The sequence below is a fragment of the Mustela erminea genome, chromosome 1 (genome assembly GCF_009829155.1).
Source record: "Mustela erminea isolate mMusErm1 chromosome 1, mMusErm1.Pri, whole genome shotgun sequence".
NCBI classification, from domain to species: domain Eukaryota; kingdom Metazoa; phylum Chordata; class Mammalia; order Carnivora; family Mustelidae; genus Mustela; species Mustela erminea.
The window spans coordinates 93755709-93770317 of NC_045614.1; the positions used below are offsets into that span (position 1 = coordinate 93755709).

Here is a 14609-nt window from a genome sequence, read left to right on the forward strand (position 1 = left end):
TCTGGGGTCAGCTAACCTAAGATTTGGACTATTTGGAGGATGACTGCTATAGTACATTTGAAAATAATACATATACAAGCTTATGTGTTTTTTTCCTTTTTGAGGAAGAGGGTCCAAGATGTGTTTTACCAGGTTGTGAAATCTGGACATGAGAAGGGCTTGTTTTGGGCCTCTCGAAGAGGTGGAGAAAATCCCATCCAATGACCCGAGCCTGCTGGCCAAGGAAACACAAAGCTGCAAGACCTTGCAAGTAGACCAGCATCTATGGATGACAGAATGCCTTAATGATGGCAGAATATTCTCCAGTGGCTGCTGTTGAGGAATGCCTTTCCCATCTGGTATTCTGTCCTTAAGGGGAAAAAGAAAACTGTAGAGTTGCAGCCAGAGAATTGGGTTTACTGAGCAGAGAAGAGCAGTAGTGCCATGTGTCTGTCTTTAGACTGAAAGCAGGTAATATGGTGAGAATTGAGGTAAAGTTTAAGAGGTACTGCAAGTGCCTATTGGGCCTGTCCCTGTTGCCTTAAGTAAACGAATTCTTTCTGAGCCACAGCTAAAGTGGTGAAGCTGTGATTGGAACCCAGCCAGATTTGTCTGAACTCTAAGGCTGTCTTCTAACTATTCAGAGCACTGCTTCTCAGCTGATGAAATAGGTGGGATGAACTCCTAAGGGTGGAGTGAGAAGGGTCATAGTTGGTGCCACTGGGATTGTTTCAACCCAAAGAGCTACTAAATTTGGAAAGCTTTCCTACCTCATGCGTGATGACCTGTCAGTCCTCTTTTTGAATTGCTAGAATAATGGGGAGCACATTCACAATGAAGCCTTCCAGTTGCTTGTGTTCACAGGAAGTTCTTCCAGCTTCTCTTCTCACCATGTCTTGGCTTCCTCAGTGAGTTCTCTGCCTCTGGATGCACTGATGCTTTGGCTGCTGCTGGTGCTTTCGATATGGTCTGTCCAGTCAGAGAAGCCTGTGAAGGACACTCACCCATACACTGAGTTAACACTTTTAAAATTTAAAAAAAAAAAAATTATTATTATTTTTTGAATATTTTATTTGACAGAGATCACAAGTAGGCAGAGAGACAGGCAGAGAGAGAAGGGGAAGCAGGCTCCCCGCTAAGCAGAGAGTCCGATGAGGGGCTCGATCCCAGGAGCCTGGGATCATGACAATAGAGTTGTTGGACCAGCCTAAACTTCACCTGTTTAACATATATTTTATGTCTTTCTGAATCTAAAGGATTTCTAGAGAGCTGTGGTTTTATATTTTTAGGGAGAACCACTGGTCCTCATACTGTTACACCTCTGTAGGCATGGAATCTCTAGCATGCCAAACAGGAGCTATGGCCACTGAATGGGCAAAGCCTCAGTTTGGGGCCTCTGTGGAATCCAGCCAGCACATCTGGGTAGATGTGGCAGCCTTAATAAGGAGGTTCTATGTACATACTCTTCTGGATGGTGAGTAATGCCTCCTTTATGTGTCCTTGGGAGCACAAAGCTATCCTTCAAAAAGTGACATATGAGGGTATAGCTCAGTGCTGAAGCATCTGACTGCAAAAAGTGATGTGTAATGAAGACCCCAATGGAGCAAGGGACTTAGGAAGGCAGGTATGGAATCTTACCTGAGTTTGGTTTGGTATCAAAAGCCCGAGGTGGGGGCAACTAGGTCTTTATTTTCCATGAAGACACTGTTCCTTATTTGATGGATTCTCTTCTTGAAGCAGGGCCCAATAGAGAGTCACAGTCAAGTCACATCTGGGAGGTTTCAAGTTTGTCCCAAGGTAGAGTCACATTGGATAAAGCTCTGGTCTAGTTTCCTAAGCTTTTAATTCCAAAGATGAGCTGCCACAGAGACTCTTCCATACTACTTCCTATGTGGCTGCCTGGAGAGTCCACCTGCTGATTTAGCCCTTGCATCCCTGGGTTTCCTGCACTAACATCTTAGGCCATGTAATGAACACAGCCCAGAGAACAAGGCCAGGACCATTAAGTGTAGGGCATGAGTTTTTAAGAGTGATACCTGGCACCAGTATCAAGAGAAACTCTCACACAGCCCTGTAGAATCCAAATGATCTTTAATAGGTTGCTGTTAGGTGGCAATCATGCATAAGCCTAGGGGCTGGATTTTAGGCAGGGGAAGGATCCAGGCTACAAACCCTGAACGTCTCCTTGAAAACTCAGCCTGTGAGAACCACAGACTTCTCCAGGGAATGAAAGAAAATGAATGAACTCGTCCTAAATTTCTTTTCTAGAACAACAGCAAAACCAAACAACTCACTGATACAGTTAATTATCAGAATGTGCAAACTTTGAACAAATTCTCCAGAGCAGAAAATCATCTCTTTAAAACTTTACCTAGTAAGAATAGGACAACTACCACAAGCCTGATTTTGAATAGTTTATTAAAGGAAAGGTGAAGCATCAGTTTCAAATTGTACAAAAGGAAAAAAACCTCATATTGCAAATGTACAATTTACAGAATTACTAGCAAAACCAATCAAGGAGACACTGAAAATACAAAAATTCGATTGACTTCAAACTGAACTGCAAACCCATTGGAGTAGATATTAAGCCTTTTTTCTTGTTGCATGGTAGTCTACAATTCTAAGTCAGCATCTGTTTTCCGTATGAAACTGTCAAGCAAAGGATCACTCTGTGCATGTGCCAGGGTACTTCCCAGCTTCCTCCTTGGCCAGAACTGTAGGCAGGGCTGGCAGTAGTGGACAGTCCAGGTATTCCTGCCCCTTCATGTCCAGTGAGGCCCATATTCCTGGAAGAAAGCGAGACCCCAGCCCCTCAAACTGGAGCCCAGGAATTGCTAAATTAGCAGATATAACATTTTTGGTGACCAGGTTTTTTCAGAACTGTACAAACATTGAGAAAAATCTCAGTTTTGTGTTTACTAAAAGAATGAATAATCCATTTGCTTTCCCAACAAAAAATAATCATTGGGTGCACAGATTGGTGAAAAAATGCTTTTCATTTTTGGTAAGAAGGGAAAGCCTCATGATTCTGTTGCAGTTACTTTAAAAACCAGCCCACAAACAGCTGTGGATGGATTGGTTTGGAATTGAGGCTTTAAAAAATCAGGAAGGTAGAAACTAAGTGGGCTTTTAAAAACAATAGCAGCAAGTCATAAAAGTCTAGGCAGAACATAACTAAACCACTGAAGGCTGTCCTGAAGATTCATAATTTCTTTACCCAAAATAATTAAAATGCACATTTAACACTGAAATGTAGCTGTATTTCAAGGTAAGCTTAGGAACTTCACCCTCTAAGCACAGACTTCTATGCAGCACATACTTCTATAATTGGTAAACTTAATTCACAAAATCAGCGCATAAGGTATTAAGTGCATGGGAAGTAGACACAGTTATGTTACACTTAAAATTACTTTTGAATGGCAAAGAAGTTCTTCATGATTATCTTTTTAAGAAAACGGAAGTCTATGTAACTTGAATTTGGCAGGGCATGAAATAAGTAGTAAAAACAGCAAACCGATAACTTGAGAACCATTTTTGTTTTTCTGAGAATACTTTATTTGCTGGTAGAAGTTGCTAAAAATGCACAGAACAAATACCAATAGAAAATGTACTGTATTTGAATCTCCCTATTCTATATAAAATGAATGGTGTACAGCATCTGTTGGAAAATGGCTGCATGGACATTTCTTATTTTATGCCCCCTTATAAATAAAAATAAACCTTTTTATTCAAGAGTATATAAAATCTGGGAATCCATATCCACAGAGGGTGTGTGGTTTTTGGCAGAGATGCACTGTCAGAATTTCATCTTAGTTTGTCAATATTCTGCTCCTCCGTATTTCTGTGTTCCACAAGGTCAACCAAATCCAGTGAGCTCCAAAACACTCTTCGGCAATTAGGATGAGCTGCTTACTCATAGGTTTAATAAAAATGGTTAGCTTTTAAAACATAAAAAGGCAAAATGTTAAAACGGTTTTTAAATTGTACAACAGGAAAATAAAGTTAAAAATATTTTTTTTTTTTTTTTTTTTACTCAATGCTGTTTTCATAAAACAGGTGTATAACAGTGTTTATCTTGACAGCTGTTTTAAAAATTTAAAATTTTTTCCTCCCTCCAGAAAAACACACACATCTGTATTGGGATAAGTCCAATATTAGGACACAAATGATTTTTCAGGTCAGTCTTTCTGAGGTGACATTCACCAACATTCCCTTGGGTAATTTACATGCTCCTCTTCTGCCACTGCAAAAAGGGATTGACCTCAATCATTTGATTAAAAAACAAATCAGATCACATCAAAAGTGTTTTTTCCCCCATACAAGCTATCACAGTATATAGGCCTCTAGCTCTAAATAATAGAGTTCCATATTTGTAAATTTTCTTCAGACTTCAGAACATAGGCATTCCAAATCCCTAGAAAAATGAGAAACACAATTAATTTCGTGTATAACAAGACCCAGAAATCATAAATAAAAAGCAGTAATAGTTTAACATTTACTGAATCGTCTTCTATGATAGCTGCGGAATCAAAGAAATCTGGCCTCAGCTCAGCTCTCTCTCGCCGATTTCTTGATGGGGGCTGGAAAGAGAAGTGAAAATGTTTTCTTGAGCTACGTTAAGATGGTAAACAGCTAATATTTCTGAAGGTACCACAAAATAAAGCTGTTGAGGATCTAATTTTAAAAGGAAAAGGATGTGGCTTTTACATGGAGCATACACTTAAAAAAAAGATTTCAAATTACAGTGAATAAACTGAATATGGAAATGCATATAAATAATTTTGGGGCATACAAACATAGAATATGCCTTTGAATCATGGAATGATTATAAAATTCATCCCTACATTCCCCAAAGCACGTAGACGGAAAGCTGCTGATGGGAGGGGAGAGACCGGAGTGACATGATCTCCTTTACATTTCTTAGAAAAGTTACCAAGCAGAATGTTATGGGCTAAACTATGTCCCCCTAAATTCATATATTGAAGACCTAAACCCCAGTACCTCAGAAGAGGAGACAGGTTATTTGGAGACAGGACCTATAAAAAGGGAATAACTGAGGTAAAATGTGGTCACGTGGGTGGACTCTATTTTGACTCATATCCTTATAAGAAAAGGAGACACACAGGAAAGATCATATGAAGATAAAGGGAGAGGATGACCATCTACAAGTTAAGGACAGAAGCCTCAGAATTAAATCAGTCTCCCTGACACCATGATCTCAAACTTCTAGCCTCCAGAAATGTGAGAAAATTTCTGTTGTTTAAGCTACCAGTCAGTGGTACTTGTATAGGAGCCGCAGCAAATACATAAAGTAGTTCAATGAACTTCCATATACCCATCACCTAGCTTTAACTGTCAAACCTTTGGCCAATCTTGTTTCAGTGAGTCTCCTGTTTTTTTTTTTTTTCTTTCTTTCCTGTTACTTCACCTATAACTGTTTCAAAATGTATCTCTGATAGAAATTAAAAAACAAAAAATACAACTCTCATGCATTACTATTCCTGACAAAGTCAATAATTTCTTATTTCACACCAAATACGGTCCATATTCTGTGTTTGGTTGCTATGCTGGAAAATACTATATATCTCATCAGACTCCCAAGTTAGTTTGAGACCAAATGTAGACACTATACTAAGAGAGAGATCTAATGTGAGCCCCTTCTCAAGAAGGTAATAAGGAGCCAGTTCCTGTTATTGCCAGAATTTAAAATCTGACTGCTTAGAAAAGCAGACTTGAAAAATACAAGCTCATCCAGATGTGCTAAAGAATTACACTGGTCCTTCCTGCTGCTACATTTACAACCTCTACACCTCTCCTTTTCATGGGGTTCTGAAAACAAGAGCATCATTTTATACCAACACTTTCACTTATTTTAACAGAAGAAAATGTACTGAAATTTCCTTACCAGATCAATAACCATGGTGTCTTCAAATTCTTCATTCATATCTTCTAACTGACTCCGGGATGACATCATCACATCTTCAAAGATGGGCTCAGCATCTTCCTCCATTAGGCCCCGACTGATAAGGAAAAAGCATGATCAGATGCTGTTCAGACTCATCAAATTTGGAGTCCTGGCTCTTTCTTACAGTAGGTCTTCTAACCAGTGAAAGCACATGTTCCAGTCACAACCCACAGGCTCCACAGATTATGATCCTGAACTCCTACAGATAATTAAGGATCATTCATTTGTTTCATTCAAGATTTCATCTCCACTTAGCAAAAGGAAGCACAATTTAAATGCAGTAACAACAGAAGTTAACATTATTTAGCTATGTATGAATTCCCACAAGACTCTATGTGACTGGTACTATTATCCCAAATTTACAAATGAACCTGAGGCACTGAGGTTTAGAGCCCGCCCAAGGCCACAGAGCTGGCAAGTGGCAGCATTAGGATTTAAATGGCGAAAGCCTCAGAAGTCCACACCCTCTATTTCTACCCTACATTGCACAGCATATCCTGAATTATGATTATGATCTTAACTCCTCTTCTGAGACCAAATGTCAGAGGACAGCCATCATTCCACAAAATGAACAGCATCACATAGTCATTATGTTCTTGTGATACTTAATGTAACACTTACACGGCATGCCTTACTCCAGTTCTCACTTTCATGTAGTTCATTCCTGTTCTGTCCTTCCGATTTAAATCTTCTAATTTTGGTTGGCCTAACCAAGAGATCTGCATCTGAGGACTAAGAAAATACATTATTCATTTTCTGGCGAATGATGAATTTAGCTAATCAGTCCCACACCAAGAAGGCCATCGTTGGCTGGCCTAATCCCCATGTATGGGGAATTAGCTGGAATTTATTAGAGAGTTAAGTGTGAGACAGATCATTATCGAAGGATCTATCTTTGCAGAAATGTCAGTAAGTTCTCCAAAGAGATGCCTAAGTCTCCAAGGGTTGGTTGGTAGGTGTAAAGGAAACTGAAGCATGTCACCCCAAAATACTGCCTCAGAGATAAAGGTTATTTTGAGCTGAAGGCAATTAAGAAGCAGGGAACAAAGAAAAAGCTCCTCCTTTTCTGCCTAAAGGCAGGAAATAAATTATTTTATGGGAGACAGACTCTTATCAACCCAGAGATGGCACCAGAGGAAACTACAAACACACCTTGTTAAACTAACCCTTATGTTCCTAATTAAGGATGTTATGGACTACATAGTCTCAGCTCCACTACTCCTAGTCCAAATCCCTTTGTCTTGTCTATTCTTCACAAATTTATTCTTTGTCTAAAAGGTATAAAAGCTCCCTGCTTTGGTAACTTCTTCAAGTCTTCATTATATGGGTAAAAGCTCCCATGTACATGTAAAGAATTCAATAAAATGTGTCTGTTTAAATTTTCAGACCCAGTCAGGGATCTTAAAGAGGGTGGGGTAAAACTTTTCCCTCTCCTACAGGTGCTTAATTTATCAGCTTTGTTCCCCAAGTCTCTGTCAAACAAGAGTGCTTCTAAGACCTCTGTATCTAGCTGCTGCCCTGCTCACAAGTGTTCCTACTGGACAACCAGTCCCCTAAGGGGCAGAAATGATGCTGGTCTTGTGGCTCAGAGCTCTCCAGAATTGAACAAGGAAAGGTATTAACACTTTTTTTTCTTAGTCCTTCTGAAGAGATCTGGAGTCAGGTGCATGTTGGGCTAATTTGCACCTGCCCTGTACACTTACTGGCACATGGACACTTGCATAAACTTGCCTCTTGGGGATTTTACAGGATGTAAACCTTAATGGTTTTTAAGAGATTACATCTGTCGCATGAAGTTCTCTCTGAGCAGCTCTCTTTGAATAATGTACGGCTACCACCTTGATTAAATTGATAAACCTACAGCAGGGAAAAGTAGACCACAGAGAGGAGTAACTAACAAGTAGTAAAGTCAGGGAAGTAAGACAGGCTGCTCAAATAAGGAAGAATTCATCCCCTAGGAAGAAGGGCGGGAATGCTGATCACAACGCGGACTACCCTCTATGAATGCTGTTATGCAGTGGTTGACAACAATTATCCTTTTAGCTTTGAAGAAAGGCAGATCCTCTGGGCAAAGATGCTTTATGAAAACCAAGGATCTGGATAATTCTAACACTGCCTCTTTCCTTTTTCAACCTGCTACGGTTTGTTGAGTTCAACTGCGAATTCTCTAATCCATTAGAGTAATTCAGAGCATTACCCCAGTATGAACAGAAACACAAAGAACTAGGACAACTTCAAAGTTGAATGGAAAATAACAAAGAAAATGTTAAGTTTTTTTTAAATAGCAAAAGTCATACCATCATCCTGACTTTTCCAAAATTTTGGGGGCCCTGGTACTAGAAAACATATTAATTACTAGTGTGGGAAAAAGTAAGGGGCTTTGAGTCTCTCTTAGAGAAAGGGCAACTGTTCTCAGAATTTATCCAGTATCCTGACAAATATCTTAATCCATAACAGATTAAGTTTAAAATATAAACTTGACCAAGACAAAGTACTATTAATTAAATGGATTGATAAAAGGAGTAGTCTATTTATTTGGTGTTCAGACTAGTAAGAACTTTAGCAGAGACTCTTATAATAGACTTTCTTTCCAAGGAAGTGAACCGGATGTCTTTTTCACAAGTCCCTGAGAAGAAACAGACCTGCCCAGTGAATCCGTAAACTTCAACTGAGATCAGCACTTAGTGAGATACTATGCTTTAAAGTTCTCTGGACTTCGATTAACTGATATCTAACAAGTGTTGGCACTTATTATATATTTTCTAATATCAATTATTTATCTCTGCTTGTGGTTTTTTTCTCATGAACTAACCAATAATATGTTTTAACAAAGTTTTTATTTAATACAAGCTTTTTTTTCTTTAACAATTAAAGGTTTTATACCAAGAACATGAATTTTCACTACTTACTTGTGTAAAAAGTCAGGTTCAGAACCATGTTCAGACTCAGGTTCCTGGATCTGCTCTCCCATGGGCCGGGTATTCTCCCGAAGTACAGTGGAAGTGAGCTGTGGTGCTGGAAGGGGGCCAGGAGTCTGAATCATGGTGTCAGTCCTGTTTAGCCATGTATTATCCAGACTTTCATCTGTAAAATTCCAGTTAGAGTCATAAAATGTCATGAGTGGAGTGAACTCTGGTGGAAGTTATAGCACAGACTTGCACAGCATGGTTCCTGGCTTAGACTGCCTACCTTGAATCCCACCTATACGACTCACTTGTGACTTTCTGTAAGTTACTGAATTTAAAAACTCATTTTTCTCATATACAAAATGAGGATATCAATACCCAACCTGAAAGAGCTTTAAGGATCAATGTGGTAATGGATGTAACCATCAAATGTCAGCTATCCTTACCTTATCCTCTCTTCAAAGTCTCTCTAAGGATCAATTCACGGCAGAAGAGGAAGAATTAGGCCAGCCAGAGACCCCTATAACCTTCCTCTACTCAAGCAACAAAGGGCCTATTTGCTGGGCCTTCACGGGGCCCCAGATAGCAGCACTTGAAGTCTGGCAGGTCTCTACTGAGAAATCAACAAATCCCACTGCACAACTGGTCACCAGAGAAATAACTCTTTTTGCCAGATTGTATGTGCATTATGTGTGAGGCCATCCAGTTAGGAGAGGCTCACTGTTTTCATGCCTCTTTAGGAAAGCCCTCCGTAATCACCCTACCCAGCCCCCACTTCCCATTCTTTTTTAACTTCTAGAGGAAACAAAATCATTCCTACTTACTTAGGATTTAATTATACACTGGCCTGCACTGGCAGCTGATTTGTCAAGTGTATATGTTATCTCTGTAATTAGAATTAAATTTCTTCAAGGGACCAGGAGCTGTTTCTTCCTTCTTCTGAAGATCACTTACAAAGATGTGAGCAGATTAAAGTATTGTATGTATCTAAACTATAGGCTGATAATAATGTTACATAATTATGAAGTTTCTATATACATTCTAAGTTATTTTCTTAATATGGGGAGACTTAAAAGTATTACTGCTATGCTTTCCCTTCTGAAGAATTTAAATGAAAAAAAAAAAAAGAATTTAAATCACCAAGTACACAGTATGAATCCCATTGTTTTTCTTCCTCCATGAAGTCTCACATTTGTGCAGCATGTTAGGTTCCTCACTTGCTATCAAACATTCCATCTCTCAGTGTTTTCAAAAATTATCAGACACATGTGTTCGTTCTAGATCAGCTTTTTAGTTCCTGGAAATATTTAGCCTATTGCCTTGTTAAGGTCATTGCACTGATCTGCAGCTCACTATTCAACAATCTTTTCTTTACCTAACCAGCAAAAAGAGGTTTCATTATCTTTTATTCATAACCACTTTCCATTCAAAATTTAGTTCCTAACTTTTGTTTTTTGCTGCACTTAAAATTTTATAAGAATGATATCATTTAGGTTCTTAACCTAGTGAATCCATCTTTCAGCTTTACTACATGTCATCTTTTCCAGAAAATCTTTCCTGATTCATTCATTAAGTCTGATCACTCCCTTTATGTTTCCAGAAAACCTTCTTTGGTCCATTAGAGCACTTCCCATGTGGAACTAAAATTGCTTGCTTCTCTGTCTTCCCATATGTACAATGAGCATTTTTTTTTTTTTAAAGATTTTTTTTTTTATTTATTTATTTGACAGAGAGAAATTACAAGTACACTGAGAGGCAGGCAGAGAGAGAGAGAGAGAAGGAAGCAGGCTCCCTGCTGAGCAGAGAGCCCGATGTGGGACTCGATCCCAGGACCCTAAGATCATGACCTGAGCCGAAGGCAGCGGCTTAACCCACTGAGCCACCCAGGCGCCCGAGCATTTTTATTAATACCTAATCTCCAGCATTTCACAGAGTTCTTAGAAAGGTATGTGGTAAAGACTTAATGAATAACTTCAGGAAGAATTCACTCTTCCTGAGGAGATCCTCCTAACCCATGAGGATTCCTCAATAAAAACACTTCTGGTGAAGCTTTCTCATCTTCATTCCAAACAGATGAAACTGCTTCCTAAGAATGCCTGGCACATGACCTACCTTAGTGTCTTGGTAAATTTCAAACTGACACACAGCAAGTTTTCCTTTTTGCAATTTAACAACAAATTATCTGGTTCATGTATGCTTTTCTTCATCCTGGAGATAATACTGATTATCCCATTAGTGAGGGAATTATTTATGGTTATTTAAATTCTCTAAGCTTTAGTTTCTTCTGTGTGAAATACAGGTAATAATGTTCAACTCAGAGTTCATTTATAAAACATTTACACAGCATTCACTGTGTGCCACATCAAACCTAAGTGCTTTATAAATGTTAGTAAATGATTAAATGCTAATAATGCACATTTCTGGTACACAGCAAGAATTTAATGAATGTTGGCTAATATGAATATTACATGTAACAAAAGCTATAAGTAAAAATATCTATATATCTAGTTCTGTATCTAGACAGACAGACTGGATAGATGGATGGAGAGATGTAATGTGGGGGGTAGGTATCCTGATAGAGGCTGCTCTAGAAGACATTTTAAAAAGGAAGTGACTGCAGTTATTATTTAGAGAAAAGTTTAGGATCCTACACTCCAAAGATAGGATTTAGTATTTTCATTTTCTGGACCAAAAAGATTTTAAGTCCCACAGATAAAAACTGAAAGAAAATCTTTAACATTAATGCTGTAAATATTTTCATATCTTTTATTTCCTTTGAAACAGTGACATTCTGACAACAGCAGCTAACATTTACTGCATGTGCCTATGTGCTAAGCTCTGTGCTAATAAGTAACCTCTCTCTATGTGTACAGTATGTCATTTAATATTTATAATAGCTGACAGGATAGGTACTCTGATCATCCTTTACATGATCACTGAATGAAGCTGAGAGGTTAAATAACATGCTCAAAAGTCACATGGTTTAAAACTAGAAAGCCAGGTGTGAATTCTAGAACTCTACTTTTAGAGTGTGTGCTTTTCACCAATAGTTAATACTACCTCCCCAATGATGTCAGAAACAGATTTAAATTCTAATTAATTTTGCTACAGGTTGCAGCAAAATCTTTCATGAGTCATTAGTTTTTAGGCAGCGGAGGTGAGATTCTGAAAGGGAAATACAAAGTTGTAAAAAGGAGCAGAGGAGCAGGATTCAGATCATTGCTTTCCTCTCTCTTGGTTTGGAGAATATTTATTAGGAAAAGCATGGAGATGGGGGAAGGTTATTTGAGGAAATAAGCATTTTTGAGTTGTCTTAGTTTAAGAGTAATGTCTAATAAAGCAATTTTTAGTCTTTTGGATACATGATTTAACTACCAATGATCACATTTTCAGGGCAGTTCAACTCCCTTGTTCCCACAGTCCATGGGGGTTATAAAACCAGAGTTGGCTATCATTATTTTATTGCACAAAAATGAATTATCCACCCATGGGGTAGAAATGGAAAAGTTGTTTTGGTATATTCAGTCTGCTGCAGAAGTCTACCTTCAACTTATCAGAATATTTTCTACATTAGGATAAATTTTGATAACTGACATTATGACTACCTTATTTTAAATTTTAATGTATGGATCAATTTTATAAACCTTTATAACTGTTTCTTCTTTTTCTCTGCACCATCTTCCTCTGTGTTTCATGCTCTTCTAACTTCTTTTTCTTTGACCCTTTTCTGTTCCACTTTGTCTACTCCAATCTCTTTGCCTTAACCTCTCAGTATGTGTCAAATCTACAAGGAAATAATAAACTTAACAGTACTACCTTGCTTCAACAGATTTGCCACTCTACCTCTGCAATACTAAGCAAACTACTTGTCTCATAGGGTAAAGGCAGACTTACCTTCTACGCGTTTTTTGTGAAGTGGGGGTCGTCCTTTCTTATTCCTTACTGAGGATGTTTTACTGCTGCTACTTCCACTGTTCACAGACATTCTATCATCTTCACCTCCAGTGACTAGCGAATTTCTATAGGAAATGAGTGGAAGCCATACATCTTCTCTCCTTTCCATCATCTGCTCTGTAAGGAATTTCTCTAGGTATGAATGACTAGAAACACAATAGAAAAGAACAGTGATTTTCATGGAAGCACTTCATGTATCACTTCAAGCCCTGCAATGCTTTTAAATAGGTGAATGTATTACTAAGCCTGTATGTGTGTGTGAGTGTGTGTGTTGCTTCCTATATCAACTTTCAAAAAAAAAAAAAATCAGAAGTTTAGGTCAAAAGGTTATTGAATTTTCTTTTCAAGTGTTCAAACCTGGGCATGATTTCTATAATGGTGAAGGGAGGAGCTTGGCATAACAACTTTTTAACTGGTAAAATTGATAAAAGACAATCATTTAAAGTCTTCAGAAATTGTCCTAAGGGCATACAGCAAATGGAGAAACATTTATTCAAGAAAATCTAAATCTCAGTAAAACAGTGAGAGTTTGTAGCATTTGAACCATGATCTGATCCTTTTCCTTGTCCTCTCTCCCCCACCACCGCTACTCTAGGACCTCTATTCTGGGAAGACATGGATAAGATGGGGGCCCCCTCCTTCTCTAGCTCCTCATCTAGAGCTACCTTGGAAAAGGCAGGCCATGGGTGGTTTGCGGAATCTCTTTTCTGGACAGTAGCTAGGAGGAAGAAGGCTCCCTTCTTCACCATCCTCTACTTGTCAGGTAGTAACTCTCTCCCAGGCACAGCAGGCTAAGACCACCTGGAGGGACAAGCTGAAAACTATGGGTTACACGTGGCCCCCTGCTCACAATAAAGGGGTGCTACTCTGGGAGCAGAGGGATGCTGTCCCACCCAGATCCTGTTCAGTGGCATAAAAGTTCTGCCCAGCAACCAAAGAAGAGTAGAACAGACAGAAATTTAACAGAACAGGGGAAAAAGCTAAGAAGAGCCCTCCTGGGATCACAGATGTTCATACAAGTTGGCAAGGCTCCTCACATATGCTTAAGTTGCATCCACTCGTGGGCAAAAAGAACAGGGGATGAGGGCATTTTGTTATCATTCACCATGCTCTACACTGATCTACCAACACAGGGAGGAAGCCTCACTGGCACAAGGGCTTAAGTGCAAACACTGGTTAAAAAATAAGCTGCTCTGACCCAAAAGCAACTTCTAGAAAGCTTAAATATAAAATCACAGTAGACTGGTTTCCAGTTCTGCCTGTGAGGGGCTTGGAAGTTGTTGCTGCATCCTAACAAGTAGAGCTCAACAGACTAAAAAAAATCAACAACGTCCTGGATCCATAGAGAGGAAAATAGTTGTCCCCAAGATTGCGAGACATAGGGAGAACAGTTTATTGGAGCAAACTTAGAAGCAAAAACCACCTTGAGAACCACTGCTGGGGTAGGAAAACCTAAGCCGTAATTCACAAATTGTTGGAAGTTCACTGTGACCAATCTGAGAGTTCAAAACTCAGAGGGACCCAGTCATAGGGGGACCTCTCCATAATATTGTGAGATCTACCTCCAGAAGCTCAACTGGGTTTCCACAGTAAAATATTAGAGCAAACTCTCCTGTGCTACTGGCAGAGGGAAAGGAAAAGGAACCATTCCAAAATCTGCCAGAGTATATTGTTCTTAACAAAGCCTCTCCTCAGGAGAAACTGGTGAAGCAGAGCACAACTTGCTGGGATATTATCAGAACCTAATCTATCCAGGGTAAGAGAAATACCCAACTCCAGCCCACTCTACCCATTTTGTCCCAACC

At 39.0% G+C, this 14609-nt stretch overlaps 1 protein-coding gene across 2 annotated transcripts in view; it reads right to left on the reverse strand.

The window, feature by feature from the left end:
• Positions 1-2379: 2379 nt before the first annotated feature.
• The window catches only part of STAG1 (stromal antigen 1), a 434712-nt gene continuing 422482 nt past the window's right edge, over positions 2380-14609 (reverse strand). For both annotated transcript variants that reach the window (XM_032333876.1, XM_032333865.1), the window contains 6 exons: positions 12745-12950; positions 8854-9028; positions 6566-6676; positions 5885-5999; positions 4479-4559; positions 2380-4393 (listed from right to left, as the gene is read on the reverse strand). In XM_032333876.1, the coding sequence (XP_032189767.1) occupies positions 4370-4393; positions 4479-4559; positions 5885-5999; positions 6566-6676; positions 8854-9028; positions 12745-12950 (712 nt within the window). In that variant the 3' untranslated portion in view covers positions 2380-4369. The remainder of the gene's footprint in view (positions 4394-4478; positions 4560-5884; positions 6000-6565; positions 6677-8853; positions 9029-12744; positions 12951-14609) is intronic.